General features: G+C 34.9%; 1 protein-coding gene and 1 long non-coding RNA gene across 13 annotated transcripts in view; one reads left to right on the plus strand and one right to left on the minus strand.

The window, feature by feature from the left end:
- On the plus strand, positions 1-24915 carry LOC139826940 (uncharacterized). Its single transcript, XR_011737090.1, has 3 exons — positions 1-78; positions 22779-22836; positions 24822-24915. It is a non-coding gene; the product is annotated as an uncharacterized lncRNA (long non-coding RNA).
- PCLO (piccolo presynaptic cytomatrix protein) overlaps positions 1-24938 on the minus strand; it is a 351923-nt gene that overhangs the window by 40549 nt on the left and 286436 nt on the right. For 4 of the 12 annotated variants that reach the window (XM_065843550.2, XM_065843540.2, XM_065843556.2 and 1 more), the window contains 3 exons: positions 23549-23731; positions 12349-12490; positions 8898-8965 (listed from right to left, as the gene is read on the minus strand). In XM_065843550.2, the coding sequence (XP_065699622.1) occupies positions 8898-8965; positions 12349-12490; positions 23549-23731 (393 nt within the window). Of the gene's footprint in view, positions 1-8897; positions 8966-12348; positions 12491-20336; positions 21310-23548; positions 23732-24938 lie in introns of those variants that run through there. The other 8 variants (XM_065843589.2, XM_071803496.1, XM_065843599.2 and 5 more) reach the window with 4 other exon arrangements.

Genomic DNA, 24938 nt, shown 5'->3' on the forward strand with positions numbered 1-24938 from the left:
AGGAAAACCAGCTGGATTATACTGGCAAATACCTCAGGAAGGCAGAATTAATTGCTCCAATTATTACTGGAGAACCAGGTGGGCAAATTAGAGTACTGGTCCAATCAGGGATAGATCAAAGAAACGTTTCCCAGAATTTAGAGAGGAAGTTGACAATTATCAGGCTTATGATACTGCTGTTTTTTTTATCTTGAATGGCTTTGTCAAAATAGTGTGGCATTTAGGCTTAGTCGTATGGCTATTCCTATCCTAAGGGAGCATGTATAAAATTTTATAGATAGCTTCAAACAAATCAAAAGAGAGAAAGGATAAGACCTACTGTCAGTGCATAAGCCTGATTCATTGTTTAAGGATCTCTTGTGACAGCGTATCTGATCTTTGCATTCCCAAAAATAAAGGAGGTGCAGGATGAGGCATCAACATGTGACAGGCTAGCTGCAAGGGCTTATTTTCTATTCCCTTGTGGCCCTCTTTTCTTATGTACTGAAGCAGCTACTCATGTGAGAAACCACCTTTGCTGGTATTTTCTGCTTTAAATTTTGTTGGCATTGATTAATCTTACGCTGTCAGAAGTAGTAGATGGTAGACCTTTGGTAGAAGCTGATGGCAAAAAGTAAGATTGTGATTTTATATTAAAGACAGTTTAAACAATGCCAGGTTGAATTTTAACCTTTTTATTTATAGAGATAGCAGATAGTCTGGCAATACCTTACTCTCACATTTAGATGTCTTCCTGGGATGGCATCACATTTTACTCCGCAATTCTTTATTTCATAAAGTTACCTCATCTACATGTAAATCAGAATGGCAACAAGACTATAAAACCAGATATTACACCTGCTAAAAATGTATTTTAAAAAAAGAGATGACCAGGCTTATGTTGCTCTTTAGGAAAGACATTAAGAGTGTGTAGCACTTTCTTTTGCTATGTATTACTGCACATGAATTCAAAACCAAAAAATGCAATTCAACCACCGTTTAAGTCAGGGTTGGTAACATTTCATATCGGCTGTATTTCTCTTTAAATCCACGGATCAATATTGATTGCAATCAAGTCAACAGTCTCATACTTTGTCAGTATATGATTCTATTGATTCAAGAATAATACTTCAAAGTCCAGATTTTTTCAGGTTCTCTTACATTTTAGTATATGTTATGTTGAAAGTTTCAGTACTCTTGAGATATTTGAGTTATTGGGAAGGCAACAAAGAGCAAAGATATTATTTGGCATGTGTGCAAAAATAAAACAGATGGTGCTCCCTGTGGCTTTGAGATATCAGTCTAAAAAGGCCTTGAAAAGAACTGGAACAAGCCTTGGTGCAGAAATATGGAACTGTTCCAAAATAACAAATTCTCTGCTATTATGAAAGTGACTGGTTCTGACTTGGTCATTTATTGCCAATCTGTATACTGCTAGTGTGCCATGACTCAGGGATTATGTTGTAGGAGATATGAATTTTCTCTCCAGAAGATAAAGTTTAGTTTAACTAAATTTAGAAAAAAAAAAAAAAAAAAAAGTGTTAGTATATGATTATTAAGTTAATTCGAGACTACTTCTGCTAACAACCTTGGGCATGTGGATTCACAATTCCTCTGTTGATTTAGTCACTTTCGAACTTGAACAGAAGTGAGCACAGTTCTCAGACTCTTACCACCCAATAATATACATGTAACAGTCTGATGTTGTTTCAATAATTGGAAGGTAAGATACTGAAAAGAACATGGAATTTTCTTGGCACAGGGTCACTGACTGTATCTGTTCAAGACAAAACCCTGGGCAAAGCAAATGAGATGTGCATGCTTGAAGATTCCAGTCAAAGGTATAGAAGAAATCACTGTCGAAGGATTGAAGTGTTTCTATTTCTATAACTGCAAAATATCTTTGCCTGAATGGGCAACTGCACCCAGAATACCACTGACACAGTACATGAGTATTTGCAGTTTATGTGTTGAACCCTTCAATAATCATTGTCATGTCTCATATCATAGAATCATAGAATGATTTGGATTGAAAGGGACCTTTAATGATCATCTAGTACAACCCCCATGCTCCCCACCATGGGAAGGGAGATCTTTCACTACATGAGGCTGCTCAAAACCATGTCCAATTTGATCTTGAACTTTTCTGGAGATGAGGCATCTTCAGCTTCTCTGGGAAACCTGTTCTGGTGTCCCACCACCCTCATCATAAAACATTTCTCCCGTACATCCAAACTAAATCTCCCCTCTTTCAGTTTAAAACTGTTGTACTTTGTTCTATTGGAGCAGGCCCTGCTAAAAAGTCTCTCTCTTTCTTATAACTCCATTTATATGCTAGAAGGCCACAATAAGGTCTCCCTGGAGCCTTCTCTTCTCCAGGCTCAACAAGCCTAACCCTCTCAGCCTGGCTTCACAGGAGAGGTGCTACAGCCCACTGGCCAGTTTTTGTGGCCCATCTCTGGACCTGCTCTAACAGATCCATGTCTTTCTTTTACTGGGGACCCCAGAGCTGAACAAAGTCCTCAAGATGGAGCCTCACCAGAGCAGGGTAGAGGGGCAAAATCACCTCCCTTGATCTGCTGACCATGCTTCTTGTGATGCAGCCCAGGATACAGTTGGCTTTCTGGGCTGCAAGTGCACATTGCCAGCTCATTTCCAGCTTTTCATCCACCATTATCCCCAAGTCCTTTTTTCCAGGGTTGCGCTCAATTAACTTATCACCTTTCTTTGAATATTGGTAATAAATATGAGCTCTGTCAAAATTCCCGCCCACTTTACTCATTTTGCCGGTTGTGTTTTATTCTATTCCATAGTTGAGCCTTGTGGAAGAAGTAATCTACTATAATTTTTCTGATTACTGATCAAGAAAAGCAACAAAGGTAGTTGGTTTAATCCTTATAAATAAATTGTTAGATATTAATAGAGGATTTTTGTCATGCCAAAGGAAGTTGAAGGTATATTTATAATACATAGAGTATTTAAACTCATTATGTAGTCCATGGGGAGACTCAGATATCTGCAGGGGCAAAGTATAGCACATAAACTAGGTGCTGATATACTTCATAACATTGGCCTAAAGTGGTGGTATTCTAGTCCCCACAAAAGGTGAGGATGTGGTCCCAAAATGCAGTGGTGCTGGGCTCCAGACGCGCACAAAAAATTACTTGTTGCCTGTAACTGTCTGATAACAGGATGATAATCCCCCTTGTCCAAATGCAGAACATTCATCTTAGATTCTCTTTATCTTTTTTCTTTTTGCATTTTCATTCCTAAATTATAGTGCTTCTCCATTCAGTATCAAAGATTTAAAAGAAATGGCTGGATGTTTTATCCTCTGGTTTCTATTATGCAACTTTGTGGAGGAAGTGCCTACAAATGCTGTAATGCTTCCTTTCCAATTGTGTGTGTGTGTGTGTGTTTGTCTTCAAGAACAGTTAAAGAGAAAAATGCTTATGAGGGAAAGACAACTAAATATGTCTTTCTGATATTCACATTAGATGACTTAAAATGAGGTTATATTTTATAGAAGTTACTTCCTAATAGTACAAAGATAGAAATTAGACTTGATTATGAAAGAAGAAAAGACTCAGGTGATCCCAATGCTACATAAATTTAATATTTAACCTGATGTTTGTCTTGCATTGTTCCCAGTCTCAGTGTTTTCATTCAAATTCATGATTGCTTGCACAAGTCCAATAAAATTCACCTTAATTTTAATCCAACAAGAAGTTTAATTCTATTTATAACCTCTTTAATTAATATTAAGCATCATATTTTAATCTGATCACAGTCCTCTTTGGTTGGTTGGTTGTTTTTTTTGTTGGTTGGTTTGGCTTTTTTGTGTGTGTGTGTGTGTGTGAAATGATGCAGATAGCTGCAAAAAAAGTTTCTCATCTGCAGAAACCCCATATGCTCAGTCTGGCCAACCAAGACATCAAAGTACAAATCTGTGCATAGGCAGAAGCATTTGCAAGTCTCAGTAACTGTATTGTGATTAGCTTTTAATTATTTCCTTCATTTGTCTTTTTTCTCCTCTTACTTATCACTTTATGGTTGATGGTCTAAAATTAAGACAATTTCTCTCTGAATATCTTTATAAGGACTAATATTATAGTTCTGATATTTCAATGATTAGAGTTAAAAAAAATATCAGAATGTTAAAATTCTAAAATGTGGAAATGCAGCAAGTTCATTTAAGCAACATCTCAAGCCCGTTGTCTCTTCTCAGTCATACCACAGTGCTGAAACAGTGCCTTTGGCTTAAAAGGAGTCTCTCTAGCCTACCTAAACAGCAAATAAAGGAGATTTTGTTTTCTGTGAGTTTTAATTACTTCAAAGAATGTGGCAATATTTAGCTGTGCCTGTGCTGTCAGTTTGTTATGTCCTTTATTTTACTCAAGAGTTAATTCACATATTATTTCTGGGTATCCCTTCAAGAGAAAGTGCGATACAGTTTGCAAGACAATTTGCTCCATGGTCTATCCTGTGCAGACATAACTGATGAAAATTTCATCAAGATTATTCAGAAATATATAAAGAAAAATTTACAAGTTGGATAATTGCCAGTCACTTACTTACAGAGGTCATACACATTTCCTCTAAAATGTTAATAGAATGACCTCCTAGCTTTTTATAATATTTGTGTGGTATTTCAAACATTTTTCTCGTAAATAAATATCAGACAGTCTTAATTAATGAAACACAAAGTTAACTGATGAAACTACTGTTAAATCCAGATTTCTTAGTTTATTATACAATGCCAATGAATGAGCAAGCTCAAAAATTAAGGAAAAAAATGGATGTTCTTTAGCTCAGACTACTCTGAATAAATGAAATAAAAATCACAGTATTGTCAAATTTGCCTGTTAAAGCATGATATTATCACCAAGCTTGCTTATTGTTGTGGTTGTTTTAATCTGTAACTCAGCCAAGTACATAGCATACAAAAACGGAAAACCGTGGAAGACTTCATTAAAGGTTATTGTAAACAATGTATCGTAAACATTGTAAACAATGAGTGCATACCATTAGGATGTCACCTTGGAGAAGTTAAGCAAGTATGTGTGGATTATCAGATTTTGAAACAGTACAGATCTATTTATTCTGCTTGGGTGTGGAAATACATCTGCAGAGTCTTTACTAAAATATTCTCTAGTTTTCTGGACAGGTTCAGTCACTTATACAGGGAGTTTCTTACAGGACATAATTTTACTGGACTCAAAGGATGATGGTCAAAGGACAAGTGGAAATGTCAGAAAGTGAGCCTCTGAGCCATGGCAGAACTGTGTAGAGAAGTTTTGGGTATTCAGGACATGGATTGGACAGAATTTAAAAAAAAAAACTAAAAAAACACCACTGTTTTGGAAGATGTGGGTGGGAAGCCACTCTAGTACTATATAAAGTTTACAGTATTCTGACTGAAAATCCTAACAACAAGGCCAAGTACAGAGGAAGACAGAAGCATTGTGAGTACTCGTTCACTCCAAAAAACACCAAATGGGTGGAGCCAGGCCATGTTTACTGATGTGTTCATCTTTCCTAAAAGACACTTTTTTTTTGATATGAACCTCAATGTCTGTAACACTAAAAGACTATTTTGCATGTATATATCATATTCAAAATTAGAAGATGCAAAATTTCCCTATATCAAGCTATTTCAATTAAAATGCCATTTATATTTATATATTGCTCTTCTACTAGAAATAATGGCAGTTTGGGATTACTGAGTAAATTTACACTTTTGAAATATATAAAAATAACTTTCCCCATATATTTCTTAACTGGATAAATAGCTGGAGTGTGGAAAATACCATGTGGGACCTATTACGTGAGTAGTTTCATAGGGCAGATATACCAATCATGATCTACAACTGAATCAAGATATTAATCATGTACTTTTAATTGTTAATTTCAATCCTTACATGGAATGCAATTGCTTTTTTTGTCTGTAATGTCTGTAATATTCCATAACATGTCATAAGAAATCTTTAAACAAAAGATATTGCACTTTCTGAAACTAATAGAGAAATTGGTTCACATAACTCAATGAAGATCGCAATATGTATCATAAGATTTACTGAAGTTTAAGAAGATTAAGTATTTCATCTGCTCAGGGCAGAATATCCAGTATAAGACAGCATGCAACAATGCATATCATAAAAATAACTGCAAGACAGCATTCAAGAACCAAACTCTGAATTATTTTATATTATTAAGTAGTATGAAAATACAGAATATGACAAGATGATATGTTCAGAGAAACAAAGATTATCATAGAAATACTCATAGTTATTCATATTGACCATTTGGTTGTGTCAGCAAAGTAAATAGTACTGGTTTCCAATATTTACTTATAACTTCACTGGTACATCTTAATAGCACAAAAACTATCCCCAAGAAAACATTAGCACAGTTCTCAAATGGGTAAACAATTACAAAAGGAGCATATTTTTCCCTGGTGATTCCACTTATGTACATGTCTGAATTTTGATGTCATACCCTGTGAGCTGAATCCAGACTCTGTTGCTACAGTTTTGATTCAGCTGCCTAAAAATCAGGGTTTTTTTTGCTATTTGAGAGTCCTACCTTGCTCTACCTCCAGCTACCGGTCTTAAAGTTCTTGTCCCTGTAAGTCCCCTGCCATATTTTCCAGGTCTGTATGAATGACCTGGATGACTAAAACATTTCAAGTAGCAGTAGATTCACATGTCTAAGCAATTGAATTTATTCTGGACAGTTTTAGAGTAATCTGCAGGCTGCTTGTCACAGAAATTATCCATCAAGAATACTTGAAAAAGTAAAAATAGCACTAGTACTAAAATGTTTGAAGTATAACACTAAATCCTTTTTTAATCCTTTTTTTTTTTCTGCAAATGAGAATACAGATGTCAACCATGGAAGCTCTCTACAAATTAATGAAAAATGGGAACAAGTTAATTGCAGAGCTCACCTGGTCCACAACACAGAAAATATATTCCACTACCGAAAATATATTATTCTAAAACTTCAAGATTTTTTTTCACTTTTGTTCACCTATGAAAAGAATACCACAATGACACTATAACACTGACGTAATTCTCAGTTAATCTTGAGTTCCTCTAAATTCCAAACTATTTCCCTGCAAGATGATTATATTTACACGTCAAAACAGAAATGTTCTTGAATTGTTTTCCAGTTTTTATTTAAGATTGATGTGTCCTATCTTAGACAGCTACAAATCAGACACTAAAAACTAGGCTGACTGTCCTAGCTTCTCTCAACGGAGAGAAACAACCACTCATTTTATCATAACTGGAGTTGCAACTCTTAGAGTACTCAAGTTAGGAGAGGTGAATTGCATCATAAGTGAAAATTAGGGAATTACAGCTCTTGATTTACTTGCAAATTTTGAAGATCAGCATAAACATACCTTTGGTTGGAAAAATAGTTTTAGTGACCAAATGTTATAAATGCATTTTTATCTTGTTCCAAAAGTTTTTTTTTCAGTTGGTTTTGTTTGTTTGTTTGCTTGTTTGTTTTTGTTTGTTTGTTTTTAATGACAGAAATATTAAATGTAAACATTTTGTATTTGTAGATTCTGAAATTTATGATCCAAGACCTCACCAAAGGGGCAATTTATGATAAACAAAATGATGAAAAGCTACAATTATCATTCTGTATAAAACACATCATGACAAAGTAAAAATGGAAAACTCCTGATTTCCCATTTTCATCCCACCATTTGTCTTTTAAAAAATAGTTTGGTTTTCAAATACTTAAAAATACCATTGAATTTTGATTTTTGTATGATGAGTACTATGTACTGAAATACTTAGCAAAATTTATATACAAAGTTAAGAATTCCTGCTTTAGAAAAGACAGTTTTACAGTTCTACTTTCAAGGTCTAATTTGATTTCTTCAAATCTGTGGAACATTAGACCATTTTACCTCAAATATAGCAACAGCAATTATTTCCCCATATATACAGATTCCAGAAACTTGAAAAATGACAATTTTTTAAGGTTGAAATCAACAGGAATTTAACTTCAAATGTATGTATGAATTCAATTTATGAATTAATTAAAACCCTGAAGCTGCATTGAAATGCATTGAAATGATTAAATTCTTGTTTTAATAATAAAATGAAGATCAAGATAATTAGGTTTTATATTTGAGGTCAACAGAAACATATACTTGAAAGAAATTACCTTATATGCAAAGGGAAATGGAATTTTCTTAACATATCCTTCAATACAAAACATTCTTAATTTTCATGCAGTTGTCCATTATTACACATGAAAGAGATAATCACATTGTTCATGAAACTTTGACAGCCATTCTGTCAGGCTCCTTCCAGCTCCAGTATTACAATGTGTCCTTCTTTGGCTTCACTACATTCATGCTGAGAAAAATCACTCAGGATTTCCCAATTAGAGAAGAGTTTCCACTACCATCTAAGTGCAGCAGTCAAGTCAAGCTTGATGTTCAGCTAATATTTTTTATTTAAACTTAATGTTTTATGTTGACAGCAAAATTAATAATTGCTTTATGAAGTGAATATTCTGAAATGTTATAGAGCCTGACAGCCATTGGATATTTTCTTCTGATCTAATGGGTACTGAGTTAGCTCCACACTTCATACTTTTTATTCCAATACTATGAAAAGCAATGAACATTGAAAGACAGAAATTATTCATACCAATCTAACTATTTAATTACTTTAAATAAACAGGTAAGACACTGTTCTCCTTTAAACTGAAGACTCCTTACATTGGTGCTATGTGCAAAGGGGCCTTATAGTAAATGAAAGAGAGGATCTTAATCTATAATACAAAGAGAGCATAGGCTAATCTTTCATAGCACAACAAGTAAAAGAAATAAAAACATTTGTTCTATAAACATGGGATACCCCTGTGGTGTTGTTTGTATTTCTTTTTACCTTCTGCATCGGTTAATCCTACTCCCGACTGTTTTACTGGTTCTTGTCCATTCTGACTCATCTTCCCTCTGTTAAAAGATATGGTGGTAGTTGTCAATAAGATCATAAAGAGATGAAATCTAAGAAAATGACACATCTAAGCCAATGAGGCTTAAAAGATAAACAAAATATAAACAAAGGGTTAACAAAAAGATAAATGTCACAGATACTTCTAAATCACAAAAAGTGTGTGTAAATATAAATAGTCAAGAAGATAAGGTTGATGATTTTTTTCTATTGGTATTTTGACACATCACTTAAGAGCATTATGTTTTTCTCTTTAGGAGCCAACTGCAATCACATCTTGGTGAGCTTGTACGTTCTCACAGAATGGGGCCATCAGGTGCTGTCTGGTACTGGCCCCCCATCAGCCTGGGGTTTCACAATCAGTTTGCATAGCTCCTCTACTCACTTTATCCTGTTATGGAGAACAATGAAATATATAATAAGGAGTCACAAAATTGATTTTGTGTCTACATGTAAGGCATGTTTGTGGTCAATATCTTATTTAATGATTGCGTTACATTAGAGTCTAGGTTTAGTATTAAAAAAAACCAGTTAGGTTCCAAGACTTACATTAAATTAAGGTGAGTAGAATAAATCATGCTCTGAAAGTTCCTATCTTTCTCCACTGGATGTGGAAAGAAGCCTGATTACAATCTATACATCTATTTTTAGGCAATGAAAATTAGGTAAAACGTAAGTTATCTTTAAACATAGTTGTTGTAAACTCTAAGCATGATTACAGTCACTCTCAAAAACAAATCTGCTACTATGACATGTTTGACATGTTTCTCTTTCTCCCTCAATACTCCAAATGCTGTGATAAAGAATATAAGGCGTTATATTCAGATGCATGTGATTCCTCTGGGGTTAAATGGTCAGCGCTGTTCTTTGCTACCAACAAGCCAGCTTCATGTTTCACAGCAGCAACAGGAGCTGTCCAAGTTCACAATGAACAAAAGCTTAGTATAAAATGTCAGTTTTTAAAGTGTTTTTTATGTTATTTTCCTTTTTTTTTTTTCTGTGTTATATTCCTTACACATTTCACCTTTGCATTCAAAATTAATATCATTTTACAGACATTGTACTGGTACAGTTGGTCACACAATACAAAGTCATAGAGAATCTGGTCGTTATCACAGTTGACATCATGAGTAACTTTCACAAGTATAACAAACAGATAATAAGAGTCTTCTAAAAATATATCTCCCAAATAGAAAGACTTCACAAGATTTATTCATCAGTGTATAACTGTATATAATGATTAATTTCCCTTGATAGTTATATTTAATATTGGCAAGTATTCTCATTATTTACCTCATCAAAAAACTCCCATGGTGTCACTATTTAATTTTCTTTAGCTGCATGACTAAATGTTCCTACGATTAAAAGCATTTGGACTGGAGTTTAAAACAGCTTATCCAACACTTTTTCCATCGATAAATAAGAAACTTCACCTGAACAGAGAGCTTAGAAGTAAAAATGCTTTTAAATGCCAAGACACTTAAAATTATTTAGCTCACTTAATGCTTCACATGCAAATTGTGAGTTATGGTCTTATGGATATGGGGAATTAAGAATGCAAGGTCAGAGTCCCTGAAGTCATTATCAAACCAGTGTGAATACAAATGTTGATTAGAATTTCAGTCATATATATATTCCAATGCATAAGAATCTTTATATAGAATTCAAAATGGGAACAGTTATCTACTTTAAAACATTCTCCCCAGGGATGAACCCAAAGGTTTCTGATGGCAAACAGTAATTTTGTCGTTCATTTTCATTAAATTGCCATGTAAAGCCCTTGAGACTAACATGATAAAGAAAGCATTTTTTGTCTATGCAGATGTCCTGTTTCATTTTTAAAGTCTCTGTCTAATATCAGCATATAAACAATTTCCTTTAAAAATGCCACAATAAAAAAACATATATTATAGCCCTTAACAGAAAATAAGTGTGCTGGATGTATTTTATTTAAGTGCAATTCATGGGAACAATTTATTATAAGAGAAAAGATGAAGCCATGGAGATTTTTTCCTGCTTTTCAGTAGAAGTGAGGCTGGTTTAATATGCTGCTGAATTTGTCAGCCAAATACTAAGTAACTGTACATAGTGTCCCATTCCTGGACAATACACAGTGATACTATTTGGATTCAAATTTAGCATATGCAAACTAAAAACTTCTATTGATAGCTCCATGTTGTGTTTCTGTGCATAAAGATTTTATGCGTCTTTGCTTTTCTCATTAGAAATAACAGCAAAATAATTTTGAGATTATCAAATCCAGTTAAGGATTACCTTTTTGCAACTGGGAAGCACAACCTATTTTAACCCAGAAAAAACATGATGGAAAAGTTCGATGATGTTTAAAAAATTGGCACCCCACAACCTGTGCTCACATGGCCCTCCTGGATTCTGGAAATGAGACTGAAATACAAGATGTGTGTCGGTTTTCCTTTCAGCCACTATTAAACTGTAGATTTTATTTTAGAAATGAAGAATACTTAGAAGTGTTACAGTTCTAGAGAGTGATTGTTTCTTCATTCAAGCTTTTTTTAGGAAAATTACATCACACTCTTGTGACTAATAATTCAAGACTGCAGAGGAAAAGCAAAAACTTGTGTCCCAGAGAAAAACAGAGAACAACTATTGCAGACACTGAATGAGCAATGACCACCAACTAATATTTTGAGAAGAATCAATCTATAAAAAATTCAGGTCAGAAACATTAAGTTGATCAGAAACAATTAAGGTGATGAAAAGCAATTGCATTTTCCTATAAATTAAACTGCTAAATGAAGATAAATACTGCCAAACTTGAGGAAAAAAAAAATCCTGGCAAACTTTTCTCTGTGGAGTAGTTAACCAGGAAAAATGACTGAAAATCAAATCACTTCATAGGATCATTGCACTGATAGTATGTCGATAATTCCTACAGGGATATCATCTCAAAAATATTTTTTCCAACCAAGAACTACTGAGAAATTCTACAAAACTCTTAAAAACTTGGGGAAAGCTGGTTTATATCCAGAATCTGAATTTCAGTTGAATTAGTAAAATCTATTTCTAGAAGGAGGTCAATCTGAAAACTTCTAAAGCCCATGAAGGTTGTACTTTGAAAACCTAACCCAAACCCACCTTACACACTTACATCAAAAGCTGAGACTGGCACATCTCTTGTGTGACAGAAATAAATTCATGAGGTCAAGGAACAGGTTTGGTTGGTTATTAATAATGCAGTGTTCAACAAAGAATAAAAATACAAGCTCTGAAAAATTCTTCACCTTCATCTGTTGACCTACTGCACAAGAAGTCTGCAGAGCAAACTACATAAAAAGATGATAACTGGAAAATGAAAGGGCTATACATAGTGTACAGAGGATATAGTATATTAAAGGAAAAGCCTTACATTCTTGGGATGGGAAACAGATTATTCTCTCCGGTGGCACTGCTGCTGCCTTCGCTATCCATGCTGTATCCACTGCCAAAGCTACTGGCTGATGAGCCAGTGGAGACAGAACTTTCTGCAGGTCGGTGATTAGTAGACCTTGCTGTACAGGGCAGGAACAGTGGGTTACCAAAAAACTCGTAAGACATCAGTACCATCCATATTAAGAAAAAACATAATTTATCAAAATCACATGCTGCAAACACTTTCAGTTTTTTACTTTACATTACAGTATTGAGTTATCATCTTTTGCAGATGATGTTTACTTCCACGTAGAATAAGGTGTTCTAAACCAAATAGTATACAACCATTATTTTTTCTCCAGTCATGTTAATAGTTCAAATCAACATCCTGAAGGAAAAAAAGAATGTGTTAGATTGGTTAACACTGCTTTTCTGATTAAAGATAAAGAAAACCAGTTATTCATCTGAAACATTTAATGTGATAGTCTCTTAAAAAGGAAAGACTCAGTGTGCCTTCCTCATATTCCTTATGAAACATTCTTTCCATTTGGTAATTCCGAGAGGGAGAAGAAGCTGCAAGGAAATATAGGTACACCATATATAGTCACAGAGACTGTATGAAGACTTCCACCCTTCTTCAGACATAACACAGCTACTGCATTATTTCTCAACTGCTCCTACCCATCTGGATCTCTCTTACCACATGTCTAGAATGCTAATGCACATATTTTGCCAGAAGCTGTGCTAATCTTAAGAACATTTGGTGTAGAAAATGTACACCAGCATGTTATTTTTACTTCAGATGCTTTGTGTTTTGGATATTGTACTACATAAGCAAATCTTCTGGTATTGAGCCTTTAGCAAGTTGAGAAATATAAACAAAAAAAGGACACGCTGACATTACATATAATTAATACAGGAACAGTAGAGTAGTATAGCTATTATCATATTGAAAAACAAAATTGTCTGGGGATGTTAATACATTTTTTGTTGTTGTCGTTGTTAAATGTCCTCAACTACATCTACTATTGTCACATTTCATCTGTTCCAACTGACTGAACGTATACACTGAAGACAAAAAATACGTTTTGTAAAGTTATTTTTTCTGTGAAGACTTAATGAAGTTTTATGTTATTTTAGTGAAATGTGAAACTCTAATGCAAGAAGTTAAAAGAGATTTTTGTTTAAAAAATAAATTAATCAAATATGTAAATGGAAATTACTTCAAATAAGAGCCAGAGCCCCAATGGTGTCTTGCCTTAAACTGGCAACCAATATTATTTAGGTTTGACCGAACGAATAGCATTTTTGGTGAAGACTGTTGCATGCTGCCTGACAAGGAACTGAGAAGCTCTGAGTGATTCCTCAAAAATAATGCAAAAACATATTAATAATTGAAAGAGACAAATGAAGCAATTCACATATCTTTAATCCTTGGGCCAAACTGTTATTGAAAACAGGACTCTTACTGTGACAAGTGATTCTTCGCTACTAAACTGAGCTGTCACATAACTTTATTTTAAAACTGTAATAGCCTCCTCTCTTTCACTACTGCTTACAGCCACAGAAGGAAACTGTCAATCTAAATTATTTTCAGACAAAAATATTCTTTAGTTCTTTTTCATGATTTTATGCATTCATCGTAGGCTATCTTCTCGGATATTAATACAAATCAATAAACTCTAAAATCATAGTGTTATTAACAGGCACTTTCAGCATCTTATCTGGAGAGAAAGCCACCAGGTTTTTCCAGCAGAGATGGCCAGAGCACAGCCGTGTGTCCAGCTCAGGCAGCTGTGGGCAATGGGTGCTCCATCACTTACATTTTGCGGTATGGTAAGTGAATTCCTATGACTACAGCGACATGTCATGAAACAGCTGTTGGGAAATGTTGGGCAAGAGCGAGATTTCAGAGCAGTCAAGCTCTCCTTTACAGTGCATTACTGCCAGCTGCGCTGTATTCAACAACCTGAATGAGGGCTCTCTCAAACTAATCCATAATATCAGTTCTCAGTGTTTGTGTGACATGTATGACTTCTGATGTTTGTTGTTTGGGATTCTGAGGTTTCTTTAGGTTGGGTTGGGGTGTTTTTGCCATGGTATAACAAATGACTCATAGATGAGGACAAAGGGGAAAGACACACATCTGCAAAACCCATGAAAACCAAGACAATCTTGTGCCAGCACAACAAAGTGTCTTTAGTCCTTCCCTTTGGCATAAATTTGCTTAGTGTGGCATACATCTCCACTACAGCATACGTGGCTGAAAGAGCGGTTCATATCTGAGCTCTTATTTTTATTGACTTTGCTGTAAAAGCTAATGCCTGAAGTAATTTCTTATCTCTTTACTGGTGGATTTCTAAAAACAGTAAGAACTTAGAATTTAGTTCAAGCCAGAAAAACTTGAATTAAGCCTTTCTGAATGATTCAGAAGTTTTGCTATATCTATTTATAATCAAAACATAGTTGTTTTCTTTCAAACATCTGTATCCTGATGATCCATTGAGTATGCTGTATTTTTAGCGTATCCACTGTTTTCACTAATTTATGTCTTTTCCTGTATTGATTTTCTTCTCCATAAGATCTCCTGGTGAATGGCTATAATGGATCCAAATTTAGATTCATTATTAGATTTTGAAAATTAGGAAGTTCAATGTTATTTTTTTTTCCTGTGCGCTCTATGAAACTACCAAACTACATCATCACTTTGTAACAAGAGATGAAATTCACAAATAGATTTACAGCTAGTTTTGTGACAAATTAAGAATCTGGATACAGAGAACTGCTCTATAACTCATGAAGCACTCACATTTTCTATATATCCATATTTTTACAGATAAATGTAGAACTCTAAGCTGCTTCTGCTGGTTACATAGGAAACTTCCAAGTTTTGAAGATGTGTTGAAGACTGCTGTGAGATATTTTATCTGAGAGCCAGAATAACCATGGTTAGATTTGTACTTTTAATTTGAAAGTTAGAATTTTTTTCCCTGCTCTCATGTGCAAGAGATTAGTTTGTACATTCATTTGCAGTTTTGCCTGTTCTCTTTGAACAAAGGCAAATGTTGTCTTCAGAACTTTTACAAGGAAGGCTGAGTTCACTGTGGTATTCTTCTAGTCTTACTAGTCTATGTAAAGTCTGTGAAGCTCTCTAAGTGTCACAGCAATTGCCACATTTCTTGAGTTCCTATCCACATATAGGACAAGTAACTAAAGTGAGATTAGGACAGGTTCACTTCTGAGTTACAGAGTTCTGCTTGCAGCTGCCTATGTTAGAAAATGCCTAAGTTCTCAGGTTTTAACATCAAAGTTCTGGTGGGAGGTGCCTTGGTCTGGAAACAATTAAATAGTTTTGTATGGATCTACTCAGTTTTTGAGGTCCAGAGACTGGATATTTTCTTCTGGTATCACAGAGGTGGCTGATACCATGAGGTGTAGTTTTACTTTGTGTAAATATACAACATGTATTTGAATAGGAGCTTTGGCAAAGACAAGTGACATCATTTGAATATCAAGTATCCAGAGTACGGAAGAGCTATGTTGCTTTGCTTTCTTGCCCATTGGTTTTTCAAATTATTTTGTGATTCTCAGGAAAAAAAAAAAAAGACACAAACAAAACAACCAAAACACAACAAAGTTTTAGAAACTCATAGAAAGCTTAAGAAACTTTTAGGAACTCTCAGGAAGAAAACCTTCTCACATGCAAGGTTTTGCTTGTCAATTATGTATGATGCTGAAATAATTTCAATTTTAGAATTAAAAAAAAAAAAAAACTCTTTAGGCCTCAGCAGATGGAAGAGACTAAACTAAACTGAAGATCAATACCCAGCATCATCATTTGGCCTCTTACTGGGAGACAGGAGATATTCTTTCCTCCCTCCAGCTCCTTCTCCATGAACCATTTATGGAGTTTATCAGGTGTTCAGTACTTTTTAAGGACAGTAACTTCAATGATGTCTGGGCTGTCCAGCCATTGGTCTATGAAGAATAGAAATAGGAAAGGAAAGTGTAAAACTCTACTATGAGCTGCTTACTCTGAAATAGTGCACAGAATCTCCTATTATACAAAACTACTGTTGTAGCTAAATCACATTTTATAACCCAGGAAAACATGTAAGTCATGCCTTATTATAAAGAAGATATTATATTAAAATCAATAAGAAAGGAAAGAATGGAAGTCATATATTTCACTTAATCTTTCAGAGAAGTCTTTCTTTACAACAGAGAAGATGCATTTTAAAACCTGACATAGGGGAGATCAATAATTCACAAAAGACATATACCCATGAACTGTCAAATCAGCCAGTGGCAAAATGGGAACAATCCAGCACTGTCAATCACTCCAGCCATTCTCCTACAGTGAAATAATAAAATAAAAAAAAATAAAAAAAAAAAACTTAAATCTGAAAGATAGGATTGTGTTGTTCTGTGCTTCTTGTGGATAAAAGAACATACTCAAATAAAGTTTTCTCCTGGGGATTAAATTGTGGATGTTATCCTTTTCAGGTATCTGTCTAGAAACAGAAATACAATGATCAAAACACATTGGGCAAGACAGTTCTCTCTGTAAACCAAACAGGAGGAGAGAAAATACTTTTGAGTATGCATTCAGGATGAAATTTCGTGACTTTGCCTGTAATTACTTGAAAAAAATTATTCTTTAAAACTCTGGGTAACAAAAAGGCTGATAGCATCATGCTGAGTCTTCTCAAAGAGATGCAAGCCCATGGGAGCAGATGAAATCACCGATCTGCTTTGGATACTTATCTGCTGACCCACAGATGGGGCGTGTCACACACAACATCTTCTGGCTGAAGTTTGTCTACTCTTCACTCTCAGTCACCTTGTCTTTCAAATATCCAACCTCGACCTGCCCCCAAGGTACCTGTTTACCTGTTTTTCTGAAGGGATTGCTAGCGTTAAAAGCAATTGCTGCTCAGGCTTGCTCTGTAAGGTTCAGCAGTGTAAAACCCTGTTGTTGGGACTGCTAGTTGCATCTTTCGTGAACTGGCAACAGAACGGGGATACATAAATAACTAGTGATCAAAGGTATATACCTCAAGTCAGTTCTGATAGTGGTTTTTCCTCACTCTTCCTCATATGGAACAGTACTTTAGACCATGGTCTCACCTATTTCAGACATGTTTGTATATTAGACGTGATTTTGACCGCACACTGAGTAATGGTATTTTGTGAAATTTCAACACAACTCTTCATAGAGCAATTTACCATTCAAAGTGAGTAATGACAAACCGCATTTGTCTTAAACTGTAGTGATGGCATTTCTCCACCCAGCAAAGTAATTCTGATGAAATAATTTTCTTCCATGTACACCGTAGTGTTAGGCTACCATCTACTAGAGTTTTGAAATAAGAGTTATCAAACGAAGAATCTGAGCAATCTCCTGAAATTACATGTCAGCTTAAAATGGTGGAAGAATAAACAGCAGGAATAGCCAAAGCAAAATGTGCCAGCTATTAGACTAAAACAAGACCCAAAAGACAGCCTCAGATTATTGCTATCTGCAGAGAATGGGGACAAACTGCTCATGTTTTGATAATGATTATTGGAAATGGGTTATTTGTAGCAATATGAAGGCCCATTTAACTTGGAAACTAAGAGACTAGTGAAGTTAGACATAAAAGACCTTTGGGTGGTAAATTATTTAAAGTGTGAAGGAAACAAAGTAAATTATTGCAGGAAATTAAAACATGGCATTGCCTATTAAAAGTGTGAAAATGGGTATAGACCTAAAGGGACACCAAATAAGCAGGTATTTAAACCCACAGTTGTATGCAATTGAAAAGATTTACGGACCCTAGGAATCAATTTCCTTTCACTCTACATTGTTGCTAGCACCAGTAAACAGAACTTAGTGATAAGGAAAATTCCTGTTGAATTTAATTTCTTACAGCTAAGTGTCTAGAAATTACACAGTGCTGGCTCAGCCATGCATCATGGTTTATACAGTGCTAGCAATATCTTAATAGACATGTCACAACACATTTCTGTGTAGTTTTAACCTGTTATGCTGACACTTCAGTGAACTTTTGTCAAAGACGTTGGACAAAGGTAGCTAAAAGCAGACATGCTGTCTTTTGAACTGAAGTGTTTTAAACTGAAGGTCTTCAAGAGGTGTAAACCGACAGGCTCATTTGGGTACAATTGTGAAAATGCTGATGCACAGTCTGTCTACTCTAGATATTCTAGCTAACAGTATTAGCTCTGATAGTAGACCTTCCTCTGACCAGTAAAATCACTTGATACACACCTGTTTGGAAAGTAACTTCCTCTTAGGATATCACAGAAAAGCTTTTGTATCTGATAGAAAGATCTATAATGTAAAAAAATGAAATGTTCTCTATGAAATGTGAGAAATAAATAGGTTCTGTGTACATGCATTAGATTTGGAGATTTTCAGAAAATATTGTGATTTTAAATTCCCAGGGATTTGAGGTTGAAAAAAACAAGTCTATTGTTGAGTAAAAAAATATAGGGAAAATAGATAGAAATATCTGTGGAAATATATTGTTTGTATTACCTTAAATGGTAATTTAACAGGGCTGTTTGAAACTTCAACTGAAACACATGGTATTTTCTCTAGATCTTTAACATTTGGTAACTATTTAAGGTCAAGAGTATAGAAGAGTTTTTCCAATTGCAGGTTGTTTGATTTTTTCTCTAATTGTGTTTTTTAATGGGTGCCAAATAAAATAGGAGGTTCATATGACGTCCATTATCACATGATGTTCAAGCAGCAGCATATTGGCTTGTACCTTCTCTCTCATGAGTGTCTGTTTGAAAGGATAGAAAAGCGCATAGGACTAAAATGATATTCAGGCTTGAAATCACCTACTTAGCTATTTAAATATTAATTTACTGTTCTCCAAAGATCCTAGGAAGAATCAAAATAATTTTCTAGAAATTCTCTTCATTGGTCATAAAGCATTTTGTTGTTGTTGTTGGCTATTCGATATTCTGATGTAATAAAGGAATTGTTTTTCCAGTGTACAATCATTGCACTTTTTGGGGCAAAACCGACATCTTTTCCTCTGCAAATAAGGACAAGCCCACTGAATTTTAGCCATTAACAGGTATGTTAAACACTCATGTAAAGACCAGAGCTCCCTATAAAACTGTGTACTTTAAAAAATGACCAGTTACATAGATAAATGGGGACTATAAGGTGAGCACTAGTGTTACCTTTTTTTTTTTTTTTTTTTGGTGCTCTGTACCTATGAACACCTTATTTCACTGGAAACTATAATACACTTTTCTATTCTAATGAGGAAGAGCTGGTGCACCTTTTTACTTCACACAGACATTGAAGGAAAATTTTTCTGTTCCTTGTCATTCTTATTCACTTTATTGGAAGTTACTAAAACTAAACTATGTAGCTTATTCTTTTAAAACTATAAATTTGCTTTGAAAATGCCTTTTATATGAAATCAGTAAATAACTGTACTGCAGATACACTTACTGGTTTATATGTATATATCCAGAGCTGGTAGTCAAACTACCTTTAAGTGTTCAAATATCTAAAGAACTCTAACATAATTTGCTACATTTAAAACAAATGTGATCTACTAAATAAATTCTGTATACTGGAAAGATTATTCTGTGGGATAAATTATTTACTTAAAAGGAAGTGGACTAATTTACATTATCTCTAAAACTGAACTATCTGGTGGAAAAACTCTAACGCACAGATTTATGTTGAAAGGAATGTGCTTAATTTTATATGAATGTGTATTTGACAATGATTAAGATTTTTTACAAAAATTAAATCAAATGAACTCAAACGCAGGCACTGCTTTCTCCCTCTACCTTGGATCCCTCACAACTTCAGCCTGCAAAGGGTTGGCTCTGAAATTTTATTTTTCCTCTCTAAGGGGTGTGATGGGGATGTGTATTATGCAATTGGTTTCTTTGCAGATCACACTCTTACATCTCACAGGCAACAAGGAAATTATATTTCATGGTTTATTTTTAATTAAGTGCTGTAGCTTAATATTGGTTTTTACAAAGGGGCTGAACAAAGACCAAAGTTTTCTGTTGTAGTTTCACCTTACTTTTAAAACAGATTGATTAAAATACATTTTTTACTGTTTGAAATGATCAAAGAAATAGTTTAGTGTAATAAAGTCGTGCAAGTCCTTTGCATTTACAAAATATATTAAGTATACCACAGGTGCTGGTTTTGTTTATTACTTTCTTTTTCCTTCTCATCAGACATACTGTCAAAAGAACTGTCAAAATACATCAAATAGAAATGCTCCTAGGAGTCAGAAGAATAGAAAGATCTCTCTGGAACATTCTAAGAATGGCTGAGGGTTCTTGTTTTGTTTTGTTTTTTCAAGTGCCAATTCAGTTCAAGAAAATTTAAAAAAGCTATTGAGAGACGAAGGTAAAGGAGGGAACTCCTTCTGAGCGTTCTCTTAGGTACAGAAGGACTGACTCACAGAACAGATTTTTTCCCATCACCCTTGTGGAAATCCTGCTAGATTACAACCACCTGGTATGCTTGGGCTGAAGAAACTCAAAAGAGTTATTTTAAAAGGTGCTGTTATCTGACAAACTCACATAGAAATAACTGTGATTACTACTACTATTACTACTACTACTACTACTACTACCACTACTACTACTACTACTGTGGATTATCTGTAATGGCTTCTTTAATAAAAGGCTTTGAGATTTAATGACAAAAAATTACTAACTTGCAAAGATGACTGTTCCAGTCCATAAAACCAGTTCATAACGGGTTCTTTTCCATGTGTCAATAAAGCAGGTTGTAATGGGAGTGGGTAACACAAGGATGCAGCATACCTGTAGGAATGGACTTGCAAACTGATGATGACGTTATATTAATTGTTCACAATAGTTTTAACTTTTAGAATTTTTGAACTACAGGAGCATCCTCTCTTTCCTTCAACTGCTCTTCCTCCTGCAAAGAACTCTATAAATTGAAAGCTGACTTAAGTATTTTTGGTGTTTTTTTTTTTCTATTCAAGTTCAGAATCACTCCTCATTTTACTTCCATACTCTATGAAACTGCAATCTTGGTTTTTGCTCCTGCTGAAATGCATGAGATCTATTAACCTTAAAATGGTAATTTTTGGTCCACCTCATATGAATAAATTACAACAGACTAGTTTTGGTACAACAAGAAGAAGCCAAAACTTCCCACAGATCTGAAAACAGACTTGCAAACTTTGTGTAGGTGATTATGCATTGAGTATAATTTTCAGAAGTAAAAAGACAAAAGTACTATGTCTCCTTATAGTAACCCTAACCTCACTGATTTATTAATGATATTAATGTGGGCTCTTATTCCCACAACTCTCTATGATGCTTCTAATATTGCTGAGCCAAATGCATATCGATACATAGCCTTTTTGTAATTTTAAAAGTAAAGAAGTTAGCATAATAGGTCAGTGGCAAGCATACTTGAAGCCAACAGCCTAGCTATTTCCTCATCATAAAAGTATACGTGAACCTTGATTCAACCTCATATCACAAACAAAAGTTTTAGCATTGCTTGTGTAGGTCAAAAGGCACCACAGGACCACGAATACTTATGATAAATCTCTACAGACATGACACATCAAAACATCATAGGAGCTGAATAGACTAGACTAGACTAGACTAGGATATATTTCAGTTGGAAGTGACCTACAGTGATAATCTAATCCAACTGCCTGACCAATTCAGGGTTGACCAAAAGTTAAAGCATGTTATTAAGTGCATTGTCCAAATGCTGTTAAACACTGACAGGTTTGGGACAATAACCATATCTCAAGAAACTCTTTTTTCAGTGTTTGACCACCCTCTTGGTAAAGAAATGCTTTCTAATATCCAATCTAAACCTCCCACGGCCCAGCTTTGAACCATTCCCACATATCCTGTCACAGGACACCAGGGAGAACCAGAACCACCTCCCTTCCCACTTCCCCTCCTCAGGAAGGTGTAGAGAGCCATGAAGTCACCCCTCAGTCTCCTTTTCTCTAAACTAGACAAACCCAAAGTCCTGAGCCACTTCTCATAGGACATTCTTTCCAGAATTAGACTTCCGTGGTATACATCTCAGGAATTGGAAGGGCCTTTCAGTCATGATGCCTGAACTAGTACCATGATATCATCTGGCCTCTGTTTGAACTGAGCGTCTGAAGTTGAAGACATCATATATGTGGGTGGATGCACACATGTGTAGATATACTTACAGCTCTCATAAGAAACACCTTTTTATTTCTAAATGCAATGTTTAAAATTATTTGTTAAATTTGACCTTGTTAATTAACCGCTTTAACATCACAGTAGTTCTCTTAATGACTTCTTGCCTTTATTATATATTGCTTGAAATATCATTCCCTCTTTTTCTTCTATAACCTTAGACTGCATTGTCCATGTGTGCATTTGTGTTGACAGGAAAAACTTCTACGAAACAGGAGAGCCTCGGAAGGAATTACAGCACAAGAGAAGATCTGTGAGTCTAGTCTGTCAGTTTATTGGGATAATCTCTCCAATTCCATGGAAATAAGCAAAAGATCAGTGCCAATTTGAACCAACTGAGAATCTGGCTCTTTATTTGTGATGAGGGGATAAATTGATGATGGTATTTAGGATTGATGCACAGGTTCCTACAGATAGAAAACATTTTTTTAAGAGGGTGATGAGAAAGTTATCAAGAGATGGAACTATACATAGATCAAAACTTTCCTTTCCACTGGCGGTTTAAAAAATTATCTGTGCTAATGACTTTTGACATAACAGCTGTGTTGGGAGAGGAAAAAGAAATTGTGAATGTCCCAATTAGAATTTCAGGATAAAAACAAAAAAAGTGCAATTAGGTTTTTGTCACAGTAGAAGAAATGTTCAATTATGCTTAAGCAGACCGACTTGGATGCATACGTTTTATTAGGCAACAACAAGACCAAAGCTGTACCATTTTTCAACAGATGTCTAAGTCCTCCAGTGGAATGGAAGTGCACGTTTGTTGTTTTGTAATGTTTCTTAGCACAATTTTTCATTGTGGATTTATGCGCTGATGTGGAAAGATCAAGCAGATTTCTTGATTCATGTTAACGTTTGCAGCACTTAATGGAGGGGCAAAATAAATAAATATCGCAATGAACTAGTAGACATGGCAAGAAGGATTTGGGATGTGGTTGGCTTCTTAACTATGTCTTTCTGCTCACCTCCTTCAGGCTTGACTGGTCCATCAGACATCACTTTCCTGAGGGCTAGTTGACTTTGGTCTTTGTTGTCATTGGCTGGTGGAGGCAGATTGTCAGACTGAGTTCTTTGAATAGGGAGGACTCCTGCTATGCTGTGTCTGTGCTGCTTCCTGGCATGATTAGACTGACCGCTTTTATGTGCTGCTGTGGCAGTGTGGGTGAAATGGAAACCCAGAGTATGTATCCTCAGATGGAACCAGCTTAAATGTTATTCATGCAAACAGAAGTGGTTTTTTTTCTGTATTTAAGTAGTGTTTTCAAACACCGAAGAGACACCACATGCACAGCATTAAAGAGTATTAAAACTGGCTGTTTCTTTATTAATGATGGTGAAGACAAGGGAAAAAAATTTCCCCCAGTTTTTGCATTATACCATGGTAAGTTTATGGCATATCAACAAATCCTGAAGACAAACACAATGATTCCACAGTCAGAGAGTTTTAATTTGCCATCAACTAAACCCTCAGCTAGTAAATAGATACTAGTCCGAAGTATACTCTGGAGAGCAAAGTTTTAATGTATTAATCTATTTAAAAGCTGTCAGGTGAAATCTATCTTGACCCTTAATCAATCCATGGCACAAAAACTACTAGAAAAATTTAACTGACTATGGCACCTGACTTAGTTCTCAATTCTCTTTGACTTTGTGAACTCATTAACGATGTTGAAATCTGATGTTATTAATGGCTTTGTGTCTTTAATGATTTTGCATTTAATGTGTTTAATGTTTTTGTCTGTTGCTGTTCTGCTTAACACTAATGTGATTTTATCTGAGATATTAAGAAGGTTGCCTTGTATTTCCTTTCAAAAAAAAGACATTTACAGTCATCTTTCAAAAATAGAAATCTCAGACATATAGTTAAAAAACCTTTTTCTTCAATTATAAATCTTCTTTTTTGTATATAGTACTGTCCTTCCTGATCACTATTTATGGATATATTTTGTTGTTAATGTGCTCCAGCACTTGTGTGCAACTTGAAGAACTGGCAGCTGTATCTATGTAGGTTTTGATTATTTCATTGGTAGTTATTTAGTGACATCAAAATATCGCCACACAAAGAAATTCTCTGTGAGTCATGCACAACCATGGAACATCATGGACCATGAGTGAAGGGACTGATGGAGAAACAGCCAGTTTCACTGCAGTCTATATAAATTAAAATAAATGAATTAAAAAAAAAAAAAAGACTTCTATATACAAGAGTATATTGTAATTATATGTATTCACACACAGGCACACAAAGAAAGACATTGAACGGAGTGAGCACAGTGTGCCAAGAACAGAAAACCATAGCCAAAAAGGGAAGGACAGCAGGGAAAAAGGCAACAGATGAACATTAAGCTGCCATGC

Source organism: Patagioenas fasciata, chromosome 1 (genome assembly GCF_037038585.1).
Source record: "Patagioenas fasciata isolate bPatFas1 chromosome 1, bPatFas1.hap1, whole genome shotgun sequence".
In the NCBI taxonomy this organism is placed as follows: Eukaryota; Metazoa; Chordata; class Aves; order Columbiformes; family Columbidae; genus Patagioenas; species Patagioenas fasciata.